The sequence below is a fragment of the Xiphophorus couchianus genome, chromosome 14 (assembly GCF_001444195.1).
Source record: "Xiphophorus couchianus chromosome 14, X_couchianus-1.0, whole genome shotgun sequence".
Lineage (NCBI taxonomy): Eukaryota > Metazoa > Chordata > Actinopteri > Cyprinodontiformes > Poeciliidae > Xiphophorus > Xiphophorus couchianus.
This window is the reverse complement of record NC_040241.1, coordinates 6,942,018-6,960,033: the sequence shown is the minus strand read 5'-3', so window position 1 is coordinate 6,960,033 and position 18,016 is coordinate 6,942,018. Positions and strand designations below refer to the sequence as shown.

Genomic DNA, 18,016 nt, shown 5'->3' with positions numbered 1-18,016 from the left:
TCTGGTTGCTTTTTTAAAGAAAACCGCAGGAGTGAAAAGCAATAATAATTTGGCCACAAAACACCCTTAAAAATGGTATTTTATTGCAGCAGCTTAATCTCACTTTAAAAAAATTTTTTTTTTAGTGAAGATAATCTTGTCTTATGTATACCTTCTGCAGCTGATCATTACCTCTGTGAACTTTAATTAGTAATCCACGACTACTCTGGGGTATAAACTTCATAGAGCATCTGGCATCTGACTGCTAATTTACAGCGAGGGATGTTAATGTATGCAAAGCTCTCCGTGAGGAAACTACTGCGAAAATTGGCTTCTTAAGAGTCCTGAAGTTTTTACAATAACAGGGTGTTCGCACATCCTTGAAAAGTCTTAAATTTATATACGTAAAATGTATTCCTTTAAATGTCAGAAATTCATTAAAATTTAAAAACTCAGACATCTTCACTGTGTTTTGTTACTGTTAACCACCTGCTTATTATACATTTCCAGCTAGCTAGCTAGCTAATAAACCTTTGTTAGCTAGTTAGCAGGGTTTGTTAGCAGATGGCTACCATCTGAGCTAGCTGGATTTATGACCTGACGTTATCACACCAGAGATAAAGCTATGCAGACATGATTTCTGATTCAGTTAAATCAAAATCCATCCTTTCCAGGGATTTCTTTTTTTTTTTACAATCAGGTAACCCTCACTACTCCCCCCCCCAAAAAAACCAGTCTTGTTTCTGTGGTTTACTGGTGGCTTTCTTTATTCATGCTTCAGATCCACATCACTCAGTATGCAGACTCCGTCGCCTGCCACCTGGCCAAGATCCTGGACTCTGACAAGCACAGCGACGTCATCTCCTCCGCCAAGTATGTGCCACGAATTCCTGCATTAAAACAGGAAACAGGAACACAGGTTGAAGTGTAGATACAAGGAGGAAGAAAGGTGTGGAAGGATGAGCTGTAAAACCAGGGGAAAGAGAGCGTCAACGATAATGAGAAAAAGAGTCTTCACGAGCGAATGTCCGGTCAGCAGGTATCGATTTCCTGCTCTGATCTTGTTTTAAGTGCAAACATGCACTTAAAGGCGCGAGTGTGTGCACACGTCTAAGTGGAAGAGAGGGATGAAGCGTTATTTAGGGCTCGTCTGACTGCATTAGTGCACAGCAGTCTTAGCTTAGCCGCCATTACACAGCACTTTTCTCCACCATTTGGTTTGTTGCATTAAACTGATGGAAACGGTTCTGACCTGCTTCACGTTAGATACATGGAAAAGTATTCTGCACTGTAAAACAACTAAATCTTACCACTAGTAGCTGCTAGTTTCTAGTGTACAGTTGAAATAAGACAAAACTAACTAACAGGAAAAGATTTGACCCAGGTCATACATTTAGAAAAACTGTTATCACTGATAACGACCAAAATGTATGTAAACTTTTGAATTCGAGGAAAGTTACAAAAAATAATAATAAAAAATGTCCTTGTCAATTAGCAAATAGAAATAATTTTGGTAATTTTATCAAAGTTAAAACTAAAAAAGTTTGATCTGATTTAACTTCAGACATTGAGAAAATAAAATGTGTGTTTTTATTTTGAATATCTATCAAATGTAACTTTTCAGCAAGATGAAGGGGCTTATTTTATCTAAATAATTCATTTAAAAACATACTAGTTCCACTGGCATATTATGTCACCTATAACATGAGAAAAATGTTTTTAGTGTACTTTTTTTCTGTTTTAAGGGATTATTCACTTAATCAAGCTCCTAATTCTTCCTAAAAGTTACTTGTAGTTTTGTCTTATTTCAAGTTTACTAAAATATTTGCTCTAGGTAAGATTTTTGTATTTTTGCAGTGCGTGTACGGACGTTCAGTCGGTAACAAAATGGATTTTGACTGTGTTGAATTTGTCACTGCTGATATTCACTTTACTGTCATATATGTGAAGACATTTCACCAGCATAAAGTACAGCTCTAATGGTTGCCTCTGAACATTAACAAAGCTCAATGGCCTCACGCTGATGAGGAAGACAAGCTGCTTTTAGATTTGAAGAATGTTTATTTTTCTTTTTTGGGTAAAATTGGCATCATTCTGCTTTTTCACTCCCCATTATTAATTTTAAAATACACACAAATCCCAAATCCAATCAAGGCAAAACAAGAAAGAACAGGCGGTTTAACTCGCTTAAGATGATTTTATCTTTACTAAGTGCAGTGTGAGTTTGGAGAAAGTTGCCTGCTGACTCACCCAGCAGCAAAGTGCCAGATGTGAGTAAACAGTGACTCTGTAGGCAGCAGCAGATCGCCGCCGCCGCGTGTGTGAATATCAACCCCCCAGCGTCATGAGTCATCAAATCTCCAGCATGTCAATCATCAGGCATCATATGCTTGATGCCGAGCACTAAGCCGGATCTCGCCCGTGTCGGCAGGTTCCTGTGTGGGACGGTGAACGATTTTGTGGCAGAGGTGGGGAAAGCGTACGAGAGAGCCACAGAGAACAAGGAGGAGGCAGATGCCATGGCAAAGAAGGTAAAGTGTGTTTAATTGTGTGTGTGGGTTATGTAAGCACTTGTATAACACCAACGCCGGCCCCGTGGACTGATGGAGGTGTGTGTGTGTGTTTATAATGGAGTGACTACAAAACGCTGCACAACATCAAGTTTTATTACTTCTTCATGTGCGGGAGTCATTTTGGAGGATTATATGTGTAATTTCTAGTCCTGCATATGACATGTATTCTTACATCTACAATAAAAAAGTGCAAAACAATTTAAATTTACAATTCAAATAGGATAATATGGTCATTATTGCAGTTTTATATTTCAAACATTGGGAGGATGAGCTGAGGAACCGATCTGTTTATGTCTAATGGCATTTTTAGCTGTTTCTTCAGCTAAAATGCTACAGTAGAAATAGGGGGAAAAAAATAATTTCACCCAGTATTGATCTCCCATTTTTTATGCTTTTTACACAGTCTGCATCCTTAAAAAGTCTAAAATTCATGTATCTCAAATTAATGCCTTAAAATACCATTTAAGGTCATGTAAATTGGCCTTTAATGTCTTAAATTTTGTTGTGGCAGGACTATTTTATGTAGTTTTTTTTCTCGTGGATCTTTTCTGTCAGGCAAAAGTTTGAGTCACCCACAAACACCTTCACATTTCTGTTGTGAGGCAAGTTTGAAGTTTAATCCATGAAATCTTTTAAAAACGTCTTAAAAAGTCTTACATTTGAGTTGAGTCCTGCAGAAATCCTGTTTTTAAATAGTTGTGATGTCATTAACAGCGTTTGAGTATTTTAAGTGGTGATGTTTGTTATAGGCACATCATGAAGGCTAACATTCATATCTGATATATAAAAAAAACACTTTAATCACCTAAACTGTCATTACGATTCCATATCATTGATTTTAAAATGTAAGCACATTTGCTTCCATTTCCTCCCTATTTTATGTAATTATTCTGAAAACCCGACACTGTTGACTGAGAACAGGTAATCTGCATACATGCTGCATGCCTGATTAAAAAGCACTGGCCAGATTTTCTTTATCAAAACTTCAAAAAGGAGAGATCGAAATCAGTGCTGCCTGAACCTTTTGAATTTTTTTAACTCTTTTTTTGTACACGTTTTATTCTCTGTCAGACTTTATGTTGTTAGTTTTGAACTTTAATGGTATGTTGTCCAAGAAGGGGGCACAAATATTATTTTTTCCTGAATTATTTAAAGTTTCCCTTCTGACAAAAGAAATTTAAAGAAATAATCAGCCACATGCTGCATAGAAACAGTAACGTTTAATCTCCTTGCCTTACATGACTTATTATATTGATGCTGAGGCATTGCCTGCATTGCTTTTTCAGTAATGAAATCCAGGGAATCCAGAGGAATTTTCTTTTCTTTATGTAAGCGTTGTTACTTGTGTTAAAAGGACAAAATTGGCAAAATGCAAATACATTAATATAATCTGTCTTGTGTTTAGATTGTATCAGTATCCAAATACCGATCTTATTTAAATGATTCATAAATTAGATGGGTGCAGCTACTTTATAAACAAATCTCTTCCAGTCTTAATCTTACTCATCAGCTAGGCTCAGTTTGTAGGAAGTCTAATGGTGCAGACAGTCTTAGAGCTGCTGTGTCACCAAAGTTAATGGCGCAAACTGCAGGAGGGAATGTCTTTTACAAACATCGGTCTTTTAACCCTGGTCACATTGTAATTTCATTTCCAAAGCTTTTGTGCATTAATCCTGTGCTTTAATCCTCAAAACTGTTTTATTTTCTCTTTGTGTGACTGTAAAACGGACTTTGAAGTCTGTCTAAACAATGGAAATACTTCTGTCCAATCCTTCCTCTCTGTTTATCTCCCAGTGCGCACTGCTGAATGAGAAACTGGATTCGCTGGTGAAGGCCTTAAGCGAGGAAGCAGAAGCTCAGGTACAGGTTCAGTGATGATCAAAGGAGCCTGACATGCTGCGGGAAAATGGGAAAAACAAGCAAAATTGTTGGATTTTATATATAAAACCCCCCCAGCAAAGTAGGCCTGCTTGTCATCTTTGATGTAAGTTTCTGCAAGATTCATCTAAGGGACTACTGCAGAGAAATATCAAAAATTATTTTTATTCTGAACAATATTTTGAATAAACACAAGTTTTTTTGGATTTGTTCTCTTTAGTTTTTGTTTTCTGGTTGTTTGGTCAGATTAAATGACTGCATTAATGTACGCTTCTCTGTTCTTTTAATCCAATATGTTCACAGAATGATTTTTAAAGTTATTCATACCACTATAATATATTTAAATTCTTACAGACTTAAGCTAAAGACCTAAGCTAAAGTATTTAATTGGGATTATTTTTAGAGGACAGCAGGCTGAATCCAACTAGATGTCTGTGAATCCTTACAAAGTCTTTAAAAAGTCCTAGATTTGTGTGTCTAAAATTAAGGTCTGAAATTCTCTTTGAAAAATGTAAGTTTACCTTAAATACGTTAATCACAAGTCTCACAAGGTTGTGACTATACGTTTTTCTCACAAGATTTTTCTGTCAGGAAGAAATTTGAGTTGCACACAAACATCTTCTTTGCACTCTTTGACTCGAGACATTTGAGGCTCAACTAGCTGCTAATATACACTAGCTAGCTAACTTGTTTAGCCTCTGTCACCATGAGCCATATTCACGGTTTTTGGTTTGTTTGATTCTAATGCAGCGCCTATATTTAGTTTTTTCAGTATTAAATTGAATTCACAGTGGGATTAAAAAGGTCTTAAGAAGTCTTAAATTTGACTTGCTGAATCCTGCAGATATTCTATATTATTTTTATACACTGCTAATATACAGTGATGCTAATATAATAATTATTTTTATCATCATTATTTTCCTCACAGCTAATGGTGATGTTGTGCTGGTTTACCACAGTTTGTGTTTGTATTATGAAAATATGTGAAAAGTCCAAGGGATGTAAATACGTTTCCAAGGTCCTGCATACTAAATATTCACTGTGTTAACTTAGTTTTTTGGACGTGTCCTCATCTCATCAGGATTCCTGATGGAACCTGAAAGTCACAGCTTTGTTCCTGCTGAACCTTCCTTATTCTCATATTGATTTATCTTATGGAGAAAATAAAAGTAAAGCCCTGAAATGTCAGAAGGATTTCACGCTGCCGCTCGACAAATTGAGAACTGCACAGGATTTCAGACCCTGATCCTGCAGCTCGCCTCGCTGCAAATGTTTGCAACGTCCTCAGCCTTTTCCTGTCGCACACAGTTAAAATGTAGACATAAGATGGACTTCAGTGGATCTACTCGTGAAACGTAGCCGATTTCCTACGGATTAGCTTTCTGGGATTTCACCAAAAGTATAAAACATATTTTGCCTTACAGGTGTTAAGGGATTTACGTTTCCTATCTGCTTTCACCCAGGTGGTGCCGGCAGGTTCAGCACCGAGCCAGGAGAGTGTCGGCTCAAGCCCTGGTGAAAGTGGCGGCGAGTCGGGCTCTGAGGGCAAAACGTATCGGTCCAAAGAGCAGCTGATGCTCCGAGCCAACAGCCTGAAGAAAGCCCTGAGGCAGATCATCGAACAGGCTGAGAAAGGTAGCTCCCCCCTCCTCTGCTTCGCCCTCCACTGCTGCTTTAATTCAAAAAGCTTTGAGCGACTCACTGACTGAGCTCCGTCGTTTCAGTGGTTGATGAGCAGAACAGACACACGCAGGTCCAGAGGATGCCGTCTTCATCGTCCATCACCAGGGAGAACAGTGAAGAGCTGAAGGATGCCGACACACGTAGGTGTCAGATTAGGCTCAGCAGGGACCCTGGGTGATAAGTCCTAGTGATGAAAAAAAATAATCAACCTGTGATTAATTGTGAATGAATGTTTTATTAGATTAGAATTAGTTCCAATCGATTAAGTAATAACGACCACTTAGACCTTCCAGCAGAGCATGTAGCTGGCTATCAGTTGATACAGAAACAAATATGGCGGCGGGATCCCAGAATGGGAAAGAGAAACGGTCCAAACAGAGTCTGCATTGGGATGCAAAATGCTATTTATGTGGTTCTGTTTAGAAATATAAAAACTCAACAAGTCCTTAAGTTTCACCTTAATAGCGCTCATTCAGCCGAGCTGCATGGCGGAGCTGCGTCAACTTCTTCAATAATGACTGGCAGGCGAGGACGCAAAAAATGTGTAGCGTGACTTAAAACCCTTTGTGTCCAAAATTTAACATTTCCACCTGGATATTTTTGCTTATTTTAATTGTATGCAGCTCTATAAACGTAAATATATTTGCCCATTTATCCATAACAACAACCCTCAGATTAATTTCACTCCCTGCTACAGCTGCAGAGGAGTTACCGTAATAACCCGACATTGACTGGAAAGCGCAACGTCTCACCTTTCAGAAACCGTTGGAATTTTTTCAGATAGCGCAAAGTGTCGAGGAATTACGGTACTGGAAATTTGTCCGGATCGCTGGCGCGCCGTTTAGGACTTAGAGGGTTAAAAGAAACATTCCAATAAACACGTTTGATTTTGAGGAAAATGTCTGTATTCTTTCAAGAGCAACCACAAACATCTCTCTATTCATGGGGAATTAAAGGTTTTTCATATTTTATTATTTTCATCTTTTATTATCAGCAACTTCAGAGGTTTTGTTATTGTTTATGTACATGTTCAAATTTAATAATGTGAGTATTTCACAAGCTGACACAAAATGTTAAAATTTAATGTTTTATTTTATTTTAAATCAGCATATTATGAAAAATTTTGCCTAAAATTTTAAAGAAAATTAACGCTCACCAATTAATCAGTTGATTTAGATGAACTCAATAATCGATCTCTTGCATTCATAATAAGTCCAGAAATGTTCAGCCAGGATATGTATGATATTAAAATCAGATTATTGTGTCCAGGAGGTTTGAGTCCCACCTCGCCCATCGTCCTGGAGAAAACAGAAAGTCTGAACGTGGTCACCTTCAACGAGGACACAGTGTAAGTTCATCACAAGCTCCAGCTCTAATGGAGAAACCAACACAAAGTAGCAAAAGTTTTCATTACAAAACAGCAATTTGACTTCTGAAAGGAAATACTTTCTATAGTTGTATGAAATGGAGCAAATTCTATCTGTGAAACATTTTGAAAAGCCTACTTTAGCTATTCACTACTTTGTGTTCATCACATATAACCCCATTAAAATAAACAAATATTTGCATTTTAAGGTGAGAAAATGTGAATGAGGCGGTATGGGAACTGAATTAACTAAAAACCTGCATGTTTCTCTAGTCAGTGCACAGAGAAGTGTGTGATGAATAACTACTTCGGCATCGGACTGGACGCCAAAATTTCTCTCGAGTTCAACAACAAGAGGGACGAGCATCCCAAAAAATGCAGGTATGAAGCAACGACAAATCGCTTTGCAGTCAAATCCTGTTGTGTCGTTTTCAAGCATAGACTCACAGATGTTCAAACTCAAATTTGAACAAACGAGTCAGTTTTTCTTCCTCTGTTATTTTCTTTTATTCAGCAGTTGTTTTTTAAAGGTTTTAAGTTGTTACTGCCTCCAGATTTCGTGGTATAATCCCTCTAACACAGTCGTGTGATTCAGAAATGTGATTCAAAGGATATCTCTGATGTTTAAACCAGATGACTTCAGTGAAATGTAAATTTGAATGCTTGTCTCTTGACTTCTCAATCCGCAGTAGTCGCACCAAAAACATGATGTGGTACGGAGTCCTCGGGACCAAAGAGCTGGTCCAGAAGACTTACAAGAACCTGGAGCAGAGAGTCCAGTTGGAGGTCAGACAGACGCAGCTCATCATAACTTCTTATGAGCAGAATCACAAGTTTAGCTGCTTCCATCAGCACATTTTCCCCCTGTCATCCTGAACTCTTCTTCTCTTTCCACAGTGTGACGGCGTTGCCATGTCGCTGCCGAGCCTGCAGGGCCTGGCAGTCCTCAACATTCCCAGCTATGCAGGAGGAATCAACTTCTGGGGAGGAACCAAAGAGGACAATGTGAGCAATCAGCATCCACACCTTTGAAACGGAAGAGGTGCCCATGAAAACTAGAGACACAGAACAGCAGCAACACAGGACCTGCAAACATCTTAGCACACTTGAAATAAGACAAAACTAAGAAGTAGCACTGCAAGATATGAGAGCTTGCTTTAAGTCAATAATTCCTTAATATTGATGAGAAGTAGCAGCCACAAATTAAATAATCTAACAAGACATTTTAACTCAAAGTATGGGAAAAAAGTATTTTTCCACTGGCAGATTATTTCACTTCTAACTTTTCATCAATATTAAGGAATTATTGTAGTAAAAAAGCTCCTACATCTTGCTGAAAAGTTAGTTTTGTCTTATTTCCAGTGTACTAATATATTTGTGCTAGAAACTAGATCGAAAGTATTAGTTAGAAGTGAAATACAGTGGAATTAGATTTTTTTCTCATAATATATCTTGTTCCACTGGCGGGTTTTTTCACTTTTATTGAAATAATTATTTATTTAAAACAAGCTCCTATGTCTTTCTGAAAAGTTATTCAGCTTATTTTGTCTTATTTCAAGTGGACTCATATATTTGCGCCCGAAACGAGACCAAAGATATGTTGTAAGATTTTGTTTGTGCATTGCACCAGCTTTAGCCGATTCCTGTTTCTTTCAAAAACAGCAGCATTGAAACTTTTGAAGCTTCCTCTGACTTCATTTTTCAACAACAGCCACCGACGCCAAAAGCAGCACCACTTTTGAAAACTGAATAATTTGTGTCTTCAGAACTTTGGAGCGCCGTCGTTCGACGATAAGAAGCTGGAGGTGGTGGCGGTGTTTGGAAGCATGCAGATGGCCATGTCCAGAGTCATCAACCTGCAGCACCACCGCATCACTCAGGTAACAGAGGCTCAAAATAAATGTGTGAGAAACCTTTCCTATGCACATGAGCTGGAAAGGGTTTTCTTCAGCAGGGATTCTGTAAATTTAGCTACAAAATGAAGTCTGTGAACAGGGAGCAAGAAGAAAATGTTGCACATCGTCAGCAAAAGGTTTGATTTCAAAGATCCACTGTAAAGTTTTACTGCAGTTAATTTGATTGTATGATTTTGAACAAAAGTGCATCTTAAAAAATGCTTATATACAGAACAATTAATCAGATTAATTTCGATTAAGTGATAATTGAAATAATCGTTAGCTGAATTAGTAATCGATTAATGGTTCACTGGAGGAACAATTCAAGAAAAGGTACTTTTGCATTTAAGATTAAAAAAGAAGTAGCATAGCAATCAGGTTAAAATTATGTATAAAAATACTCTAACACTCTTGCTAATTATTAATCAGTTAATCCAAAAAAATAATCAACAGATTAGCCCTGCAATGTGCTTTACTACAAATGATTGTGCGCACACTAAAGCTGTGTAATTGCATTTTAATAATAAAATGTTAACATTTTCTTATTCAAAAAAATGAGTTGAATTATTTGTTTACTTGAATTTTTTTTATGTATTTCTGATATTGCAAAGAGAATGCTTACAATGAAAAATCTGCATAATGTGCTAATTTCTTTACCCGATTAATCAGTCAATCGTCTGAACAGTCGAATACTTAATTAATCATTAGTTGCAGCTCTAACCTACTGCCAGTTTCAGTATAAAAGTCTCATGCTGCATCTCTAAATGTTCGCTCAAGGAAACTGTGGACAAGATCACTGTTAAAGCAGGAGTGTGTTTTCAAGGCGCAGGTGAGAGACCTTGTCCGTGTTGCTCTCAGTGTCGGCAGGTGAAGATCACCATCCTGGGGGACGAGGGCGTCCCGGTGCAGGTGGACGGGGAAGCTTGGATCCAGCCACCCGGCATCGTCAAGATTGTGCACAAGAACCGTGCTCAGATGCTCACCAGAGACAGGGTGAGCTCACACATCCAGATATACTAAAACGTATTAGCATTTCTGTAAAAACACAAAAACAAAACTGAAGACAGTTTGACAGAGTATTATGGCCTGAAATACGTCTCCTGTCACGAGTCTGCAGCTGGATATCGTCCTGAGTCTGCTGCTCATGTTGTTGACTCTTCCTTTCTATTTCAGGACTCCTTAAATCAAATCCTTCCTCTCTGTGTTTGCTCCCTCTTCATGTTGCTCAAACCTTTGAGAGCTCTCTCTCGAGCCGAGCGCGTTTGGGCGGTTTGTTTCCATGGTTTCCTTCGCCACTCAAAAGTGTGTTTGCTCACTGGTTAGTCCCCTTAAGCACGACCTGGATCCGGCGAAATAATGAGACACCGACAGGCTTTATGAATGTTAAACAAAAACAGATCTGGATCGGTAAACAAGAGTTTAAAAAAATCAGAGGAAGTGTTATTCCATCACTAAACACAAGAAATTGCAGCAAATGGAGGGAATATCTTTAACTTTTCTAAATATTGAAGATCAGTTTTGTCGTTTGTTTCCGTCCGGTCAGGCGTTTGAGAGCACGCTGAAGTCGTGGGAGGACAAGAGGAAGATCGACAGCTACCGCGCCGCCAGGCCTCGCCTCAACTCCCAGCAGTCCATGGAGTACCTCACCGAGGAGGAGTGCGCCCAGGTGCAGCAGCTGGGCATCGTGGCCGACACGCTCATCAATAAGTATGCGCCGTTAGCTTCTAGTGTCTTTACTGTAACCAGTTGTTACAGTTGCTTTAATTAAGCAATCATGACTTTGCTACTTTTTCTCCTCTCCTCCGTGTTAGAATCCGCGAGGCGGCTAAGACCCACAAGCTGGTGGAGCAGGAGCTGGCTCACGCCGTGAACGCCACCGCCCTGGTGCTCACCGAGGCCAAGGTGTCCAGCAACGAGGTGAGACCGCCACGGAGACGCAGATGGCCGCTTTGAGAGGGGACAGATTCTCAGCCGTGTGTTTGACTCTCGGGTCAAACTGCAGTCTGTTGACCTCGCTGGTTTTGTGAACGCAGCGATTTCCAAACGTTTGTTGAGTTTAGAAACGTAACAGTTGAAACGGTGATTTATTATTTGAGTGTTTTATTCAGAGGTTGTTTTATGTGCTTCAGTGTCTGAGCCGCAGCACGGCAGTGGAGATCGTCAACAGCAGTAAAGTCCTCCAGGCTGAGACCAGCATGCTGCTGGACGGAAAGCTCCTGGTAAGAGTTCAGCTCCATCACTGTTCTCTCTCCATTTCAATTTGAACGTCTGCAGTCTGTTTTTGTTCAGCCTGTGTTCTCTGCAGCTTTATCTATGGACGTGTGCCTTTCCAAACAAAAGCACTTTGTGCAGACAAACAAAAGTAGAGTTGAGAACTAGAGAGTGTCTGTTTCAGACTTTTTTTACTCCTTCAATGAACTCCCAAGTTTTGTTTCTTCTTCCATAAGCCTCCTCGTTCTGATCTCTGCATCCGAAACTAGCATCATTTAGATGCTGATGTATTCCTGCAAGGTTTTTTGTAGAGATTTTTTTTTTTCTTCTCATAGTCTAACTCTTAAACAAGTGTTTTAGTTTCACTTCGGCTTCTTCAGCAGATCATTTTCTTTTAAAATTCCCATGACTTTTTTTTTTGCTTAAAACTCCTAAATCTCTATTTATTCAGAAGACTCTCATTGTAGCCGGACAGGAAGGAATATAAGCAAATGTTGACCTTTTCAGACGGAGCAAATAATCCAGCGCCTCCTCTTCTCTTTCAGTCGGATTTTCCCGAGGAGGAAGAGCTCCGATTGACCCTGAACAACCTGAGCGCTGAGCTGCTGAAGCTGGATGACATCCACTGGATCTGTCCGCTCATGCAGTGCTCCGAGGAGGTACGCGTCATCACAGGCCGCTCGGTCCTGAACCGGCCTGTCGGGGGCGGGGGGAAAGTTCTGGGAGTGTATCGACTAGTCCCACTGTTTGCTTTCTAGGACTCTGTGCGGAGCAGCAGTAAAGGCACCAGCAGCATGAAGCTGAAGATTATTCCCAAAACGAAGAAGGAGAAGGAGAAGCTCCACAAGCAGAAGTCCAACAGTTCTCTCTCAGGTAAAAGCTCAAGTTTTTTTAAGAAAAATGTGGATTTTTTTAGCTCTAGTGTTTTCCAGGTTGGATTACGTAAGAAAATAGATAATTAAAGGAACATTTAAAAGATTTATTCTATATCCTATATCTCAAGTTGTGGCCAGTCAGACATTCATATTTATCATTGAGTGAATTAAATAGAAATGGATCACAATGCTGAATAAAGAAATGTTAAATAAAAGTACAAACCGTGGTAAAAGTAAAATTGTGTTACATTATTAGCAATCAAATTTTGATATATACTTTAAAAATATGATAAAAACATGGATTTTTGAAAACATGCATATTTTCAGAGCAAAATATGCGAAACACCATTAGCTACTTCACAATAAAGACAGAATGGGGACCCAGAATGAAGCCTCTACAATTTCTTTGGGCTCCATTTTTTATTTTATAAAAAGATTCTGTGCTGGACTTTGTGAAGAACATAAATGTTTTCATTTCAGAGAAATAATGCTGCATCATTGTATTTTGATAACCTGGCAGATGATATTTGGGTTTTTCTTTGACTTTTTGCGTCATAGAAACGTTGGTGTCATTTTAGGATTCCTAATGTCTTCAATCTGTTTGTTCTTTTTAAAATTAATATTCTTTTCCAGCATTTTTATGGCATATTGTAGGTTTCTCTTGTGTTTTTTTTTGTTTGGTTTGTACAATGATCCATCAACAGAGTTTGACAACAGTTTACAAACTTTTTAAAAATTAATTTAAAGTTGTGTTTTTTCTGTGCGTTCTGCAGGAACGTGGGATCTTAAAAGTGGAGCAACTGAGGCAGATTCCTCAGTCAACTGAAAACCTGCGCCTCTCTTTAATACCCCCTCCAACAGGAGAGGGCACGACCTCCTCTCACCCGCTTCCTGTCCAGTCATGAGGCCCCTCGGCTTCCCAGAGGCGTCACAAACTGAAGTAATGCCTTCTTCCCTACTTTTAAGCATTTTGCTCTGCTTTATTTCTTCGTCATCTGGTTTTTTGCAAACCAGCAGGTTTTTGTTGTTTTTTTTTCCCCCAATTTCTTCTTTTTTTAAAAAAGTGGGGCCTGTTTCTGCGTTTAATGCCGCCATTTTGCTTTTATTTCTGAGTGCAAGTCAAAGAAGAAACCATGCAGGTAGTGGGAAAACAAGGAAATGCGTTTACGTGGTGCTCACCTCGCATGTTGGGTGTAAACCTTAGTTTTTATCCTAAGTTAATCTAGGGTTGTTTTTTTTTATTTTGTTTTTTTTTCTTCTTTATATGTCGAACTTCTGACTCGCCTTCGGACTGCATATTTATTTCTTGTTGCTACTGCCATGAGAACTCCCCACGGCAACAAAATCAACAAAAATGAACAAACTGAGATGTCTCAGCTTCATCGTCTGCTGAACTGGAAAATATCTTCAATGTTGCAAAAAAAAAAAAAAAAAAAAAAATCCTAAGGAATGTACTTGTGTGGACTTTTAATAACCTGTGAATTAAGATGCTGTTCTGTTCGGCTCCGCGGCGGTTCTGTTGTCGTCCTATTAAAGTGGTTCTTCAGTGGACTCGTGCGATTCCGCCGCAAGAACAGAAATCAAACAAACAAAAAACAAACAAGCGTGAGTCGTTTTGTCGAGAACTCAGCGGGGTTTAGAAGTACATCGTTGGGTTTTATTGTGTGACTTACGTGGGAGTGAACTCTCCCCCTGCTGTGCGTGTTTTACACTTGAATTCAGAACCGTTGTGAGGAGCAGCGCCGGACGAAATGACTCGGTGAGGTCCATCTTTTTCTGCCATTGTCTGGTGACGGTGTTTACAGGAGGACACTTTGATACACCTCAACAGCTTCTCAGTGTGTTGCTCTTACTTTGTCATACTACATGATTGTATACTAAATATTAGAATAAGAATTAATGTGTATTTGATTTTTTTGCCTTGTCTGTGGTTAAAAGCTATTATTATTATGACAAATATATATCTATTTTTTTGTACACCTTATTTTCCTAATGGTTATCTGTGAAGCTGTCCTGGCTTTGCTGCTTCCCCCTTTGAAAAGTTCATAAAGACGCCGTTCTGTGTCCCTGCATGCACGCCAAGCCTTTCTTCGCCTCACAGTGGAAATCGCCTCAGAGTGGCACATTTTAGCTTGCTTGTTGAGACCAGCGACATTTGTGAACGCCATGCTAGTTTTAGAGAACATACAGAAGGACCATTGTTGAACAATTTTTATTCTTAGTAAATATTTTTTGAGCTTCTGTTGACCAGCGCATCGTTGCTATTTGGCTTAAATTACTAAAATATACTGTAGACTTCCTAATTACCATTTAAAAGGGACAACATTTTCATGTGAAGATTTATTTTTTTGGACACTTTAGACGTGTCAAAATGCAAAGTTCCTCTAAATTTACTCGCTGTTTAAATTCTAAAAATGATACCTTGTTGCTGTTTTTCTAATAAGAAAACAACGAGTACTTAACGTTATTTGTCAGACTATTAGCTAGCCTGCATCTGGCTGCTTTACAGTCACGACACTCAAAGATTACCTGTTGATGGATAGCTTACTTCCTGCACTAGCAGACCCTAACTCATGTTATATAGACATATTGAGTAATAAGTAAACTGCGAGGTATGAATTAGCTAATTCGTCACTTTCTGCCATATCTTATTTAAATAGGAGTTTAAACCAATATGTTTAATTTTTTTTGTTTCATAACCATCAGTAAAAATATAGATATACAGTTGGAGGAACAACATGAACATTTTAGATGTAATAATGTACTAAGAAATTTAATGGCTAAGTAGAATTAGCTTACTTAACTCACAAGCTAGCTTAAAGCGAGGCACAAAATTAGCCGTTCCATATTTTTTCTTATTTAGCTTACATTGATTTAAGTGTTAAAATTCTGGATTTATAAATTTAACTTAAACTGTTAAGTTTTTCTGCTTCAAACTAAAAGTCACATACATTAGCTATGCTACTAGCATTTCTACTAGGCTACTGGTGAAAACAAACAAAAAACGGCTATTCATTTTGGTTACTTGTTCAGATGAATCAGGCTAATCCCCTGATGGGAAGTAGTCACTGTGAGGCGCTGTAGATGTTCAGCTGTGGTAGGATTGTGCTACTGTATCCATAGTGTGCCAGCTACACGCTCAAAACCTTAGAGGCTTTAGTGGTTGTTGTGCCAAGTCTGTACTTTGGGTTTAAGACTTAACGAAGTGTGTGTGGGGGTGTGTGTGTGTGGGGGTGTGTGTGTGTGTGGGGGGGGGGGGGGGGCGTCAGTAAGAGTGTGTATGAAAGCGTGTGTGTGCAAGCTTTTGACACGCCTCAGATGCAAAAGTCGTTGTGTGTCGTACATTTCAAAGTTTACTGTATCTTTGCCTTGCACTTTACAACGACACAAACTTAATAGGAAAAAAAAACAACAACAAACATTTGCATATGTACGTGTGTTGAAATTTTGAGTGAATTTTTTTAAAAATTGATTTGATGAAAAGATATTTAAGATATTGTATATGGATACAAATGTGCTGGTAAAATGTAATATATAACCAATCATAAATACAGATGTAAAAACCAAGGTTTATGACGTTGGTGGTTTTAAATGATGTGATGATGTCCTCGCGCCTATCGCAGTTTAAAAGATGTTGAAAACTGTAATTATTCTGAAAATTTTAAGTCAACATATTGAAACTGTCCAGTGTTATTTATGGATTATAAATGAGTCGTTTACACAGCCGCTGTCGAGCCAATCTTTGAGTGCTTTTCAGTTTTTCAGTTTGATTACAATATGCTGTACTGAAAACGATGACCAAGATGTTGAGGTATGAAAGCCATTTTGTAAAAAAAAACAAAAAAAAACTGGTTGCCTGTTTGTTTTTTAAGAATCATTTTATTGACTGTCTTTTGGATTTTCTTTTCAAAGATTGTCTTTTTTTTTTCTAGATTTTGTGTAATTTGTTTTCAAAATGCAAAAACGGGGATTTGGATGGAAACTCTTCCAATCGCTGGAGCTGCAGTGAAAATGCCGGCGGAGGAAATGTGCAGATTGAAAATGTTTAACGGCGTTGGTGCAGCAGAGACGGTGTTGCACGACCTCGAGGCGTTTTCGTGTGCTATCATGTGCGGTGTATAACAAAGACAAAGTCAGTGCAGCCCTCTGGAGATTAAATGAATTATTGAAGTGTGACAGTTCTGTCTTTTTGTCTTGTTGAATTTTGTACAATTTAAAGTGACAAAAACCTTTTTTTTTTTGCTTTCAGATATAAAGATAAGGACGTAACATGAATGTACCTCATGTAGCTTTTAAAAGGTTTAGCTAGCTACTCCAATATTTATGTATTTCTATCATATTGTGAACATCAATTTTAAAGTATAGCTATAGATTTTAAATTATATTTATATAGAGAGAGATCGGGGCCACTCTAAAATATGAACATACTTTAATCCAAATTTGTGGCCCTCTTGGCTTTTCTGATTAACGACAAACGTAATCAAATCCGGAAACTACTTTTTGTATTATTAAAGCTTTAAAAACACAGTCCTGTAGAGAATCACTCCTACTCCATGTTACTAAGCCGTTTTGTCACCAGTTTTTGTTTAAATTGAGCTTTTGCTATACAATGTCTCAGCATGTTGCGTTTGTCGCTCTCTCAAGGCCAGCAGGGCTGTGTAGGTTGGACTCACAGATGCACCGCAGGCCTTTCCTGATGAAAACAAAGTGCTGACACACAATCCGAGCATGACTCAGCAGCTGCAGATCTTAAGTGCTCGCTGTACGAATAAAGGACACTGAGTCATTGAGCTTCCAGCTTCACATCATTTCCCTCTTTCCATTCTGTGCTCAGATATGGATCGTAGAGACTCACTTAGACGTTTCTTTTTCAAACTGCAGTCATGTTTAATGCTTGACTAATTTATGAAAATGCTGTTTAAGTAAAAAAGAAATGTGACTTGGCATCATAGTCATATCTGATGCCTTGAATTTGGCCTGTCTCTTTAAGAAGCTTCCAACTCTAATCATCTCCATGATGCCGTTTATATCCATTCTTAGAGCGTCGTAGTTTGTATGATGAGCCCAACAGGTGTTTGCTAATTGCTGCTGCCACTAGTTTATAGGAGCTGAGTTGCTCTGTGGGTTGGGAGCTTTGGATAATAGGCAGCACTTTTCATGCGCAAGCGTTTAGGCACCCCAGAATGGTTGCCATGGACGATTCAAGGATTTCTCAGACATCCAAGAAAGAATCAAAACATCACTCCAGGTATGTTTTCCAATGAGGGTATAACAGAATAATGTGATATAAATCTGAAAAGAGTCAGTTTTGCATAAAAAGCTCCCTAAATATTTCAATATTTAGCTTAATATTTTACTAAATATATATAATACATATCCTAAATATAGCTTCAGCTAAACATTTTACCAAAGGTTTACAGGCTTTTTAGCTAAATGACAGAATATTTAGCTGAACAGCCACAATTTTTGTTGCAGCTAAATAATGTCTCAGTGTTTAGCTACGTTTTCTAACATACAGCTGTGGAATCGTTCCTTTAACAACAGCTACACAGAACG

At 38.5% G+C, this 18,016-nt stretch overlaps 1 protein-coding gene and 1 long non-coding RNA gene across 6 annotated transcripts in view; one reads left to right on the top strand and one right to left on the bottom strand.

Moving 5' to 3' along the window:
• The window catches only part of LOC114157398 (diacylglycerol kinase eta), a 75,503-nt gene extending 58,867 nt beyond the window's left edge, over positions 1–16,636 (top strand). For all 5 annotated transcript variants that reach the window (XM_028038331.1, XM_028038330.1, XM_028038333.1 and 2 more), the window contains 17 exons: positions 761–852; positions 2,411–2,510; positions 4,347–4,412; positions 5,894–6,065; positions 6,155–6,253; positions 7,383–7,461; positions 7,753–7,860; positions 8,169–8,265; positions 8,377–8,484; positions 9,246–9,359; positions 10,233–10,367; positions 10,918–11,081; positions 11,186–11,291; positions 11,504–11,593; positions 12,131–12,244; positions 12,344–12,458; positions 13,234–16,636. In XM_028038331.1, coding sequence (XP_027894132.1) covers positions 761–852; positions 2,411–2,510; positions 4,347–4,412; positions 5,894–6,065; positions 6,155–6,253; positions 7,383–7,461; positions 7,753–7,860; positions 8,169–8,265; positions 8,377–8,484; positions 9,246–9,359; positions 10,233–10,367; positions 10,918–11,081; positions 11,186–11,291; positions 11,504–11,593; positions 12,131–12,244; positions 12,344–12,458; positions 13,234–13,286 — 1,812 coding nt within the window. In that variant the 3' untranslated portion in view covers positions 13,287–16,636. The remainder of the gene's footprint in view (positions 1–760; positions 853–2,410; positions 2,511–4,346; positions 4,413–5,893; positions 6,066–6,154; positions 6,254–7,382; positions 7,462–7,752; positions 7,861–8,168; positions 8,266–8,376; positions 8,485–9,245; positions 9,360–10,232; positions 10,368–10,917; positions 11,082–11,185; positions 11,292–11,503; positions 11,594–12,130; positions 12,245–12,343; positions 12,459–13,233) is intronic.
• LOC114157399 (uncharacterized) lies at positions 735–7,407 on the bottom strand. The gene is made up of 3 exons (XR_003598148.1): positions 7,270–7,407; positions 6,133–6,297; positions 735–869 (listed from the first exon to the last, which is right to left on the bottom strand). It is a non-coding gene; the product is annotated as an uncharacterized LOC114157399 (long non-coding RNA).
• Positions 16,637–18,016: the final 1,380 nt, after the last annotated feature.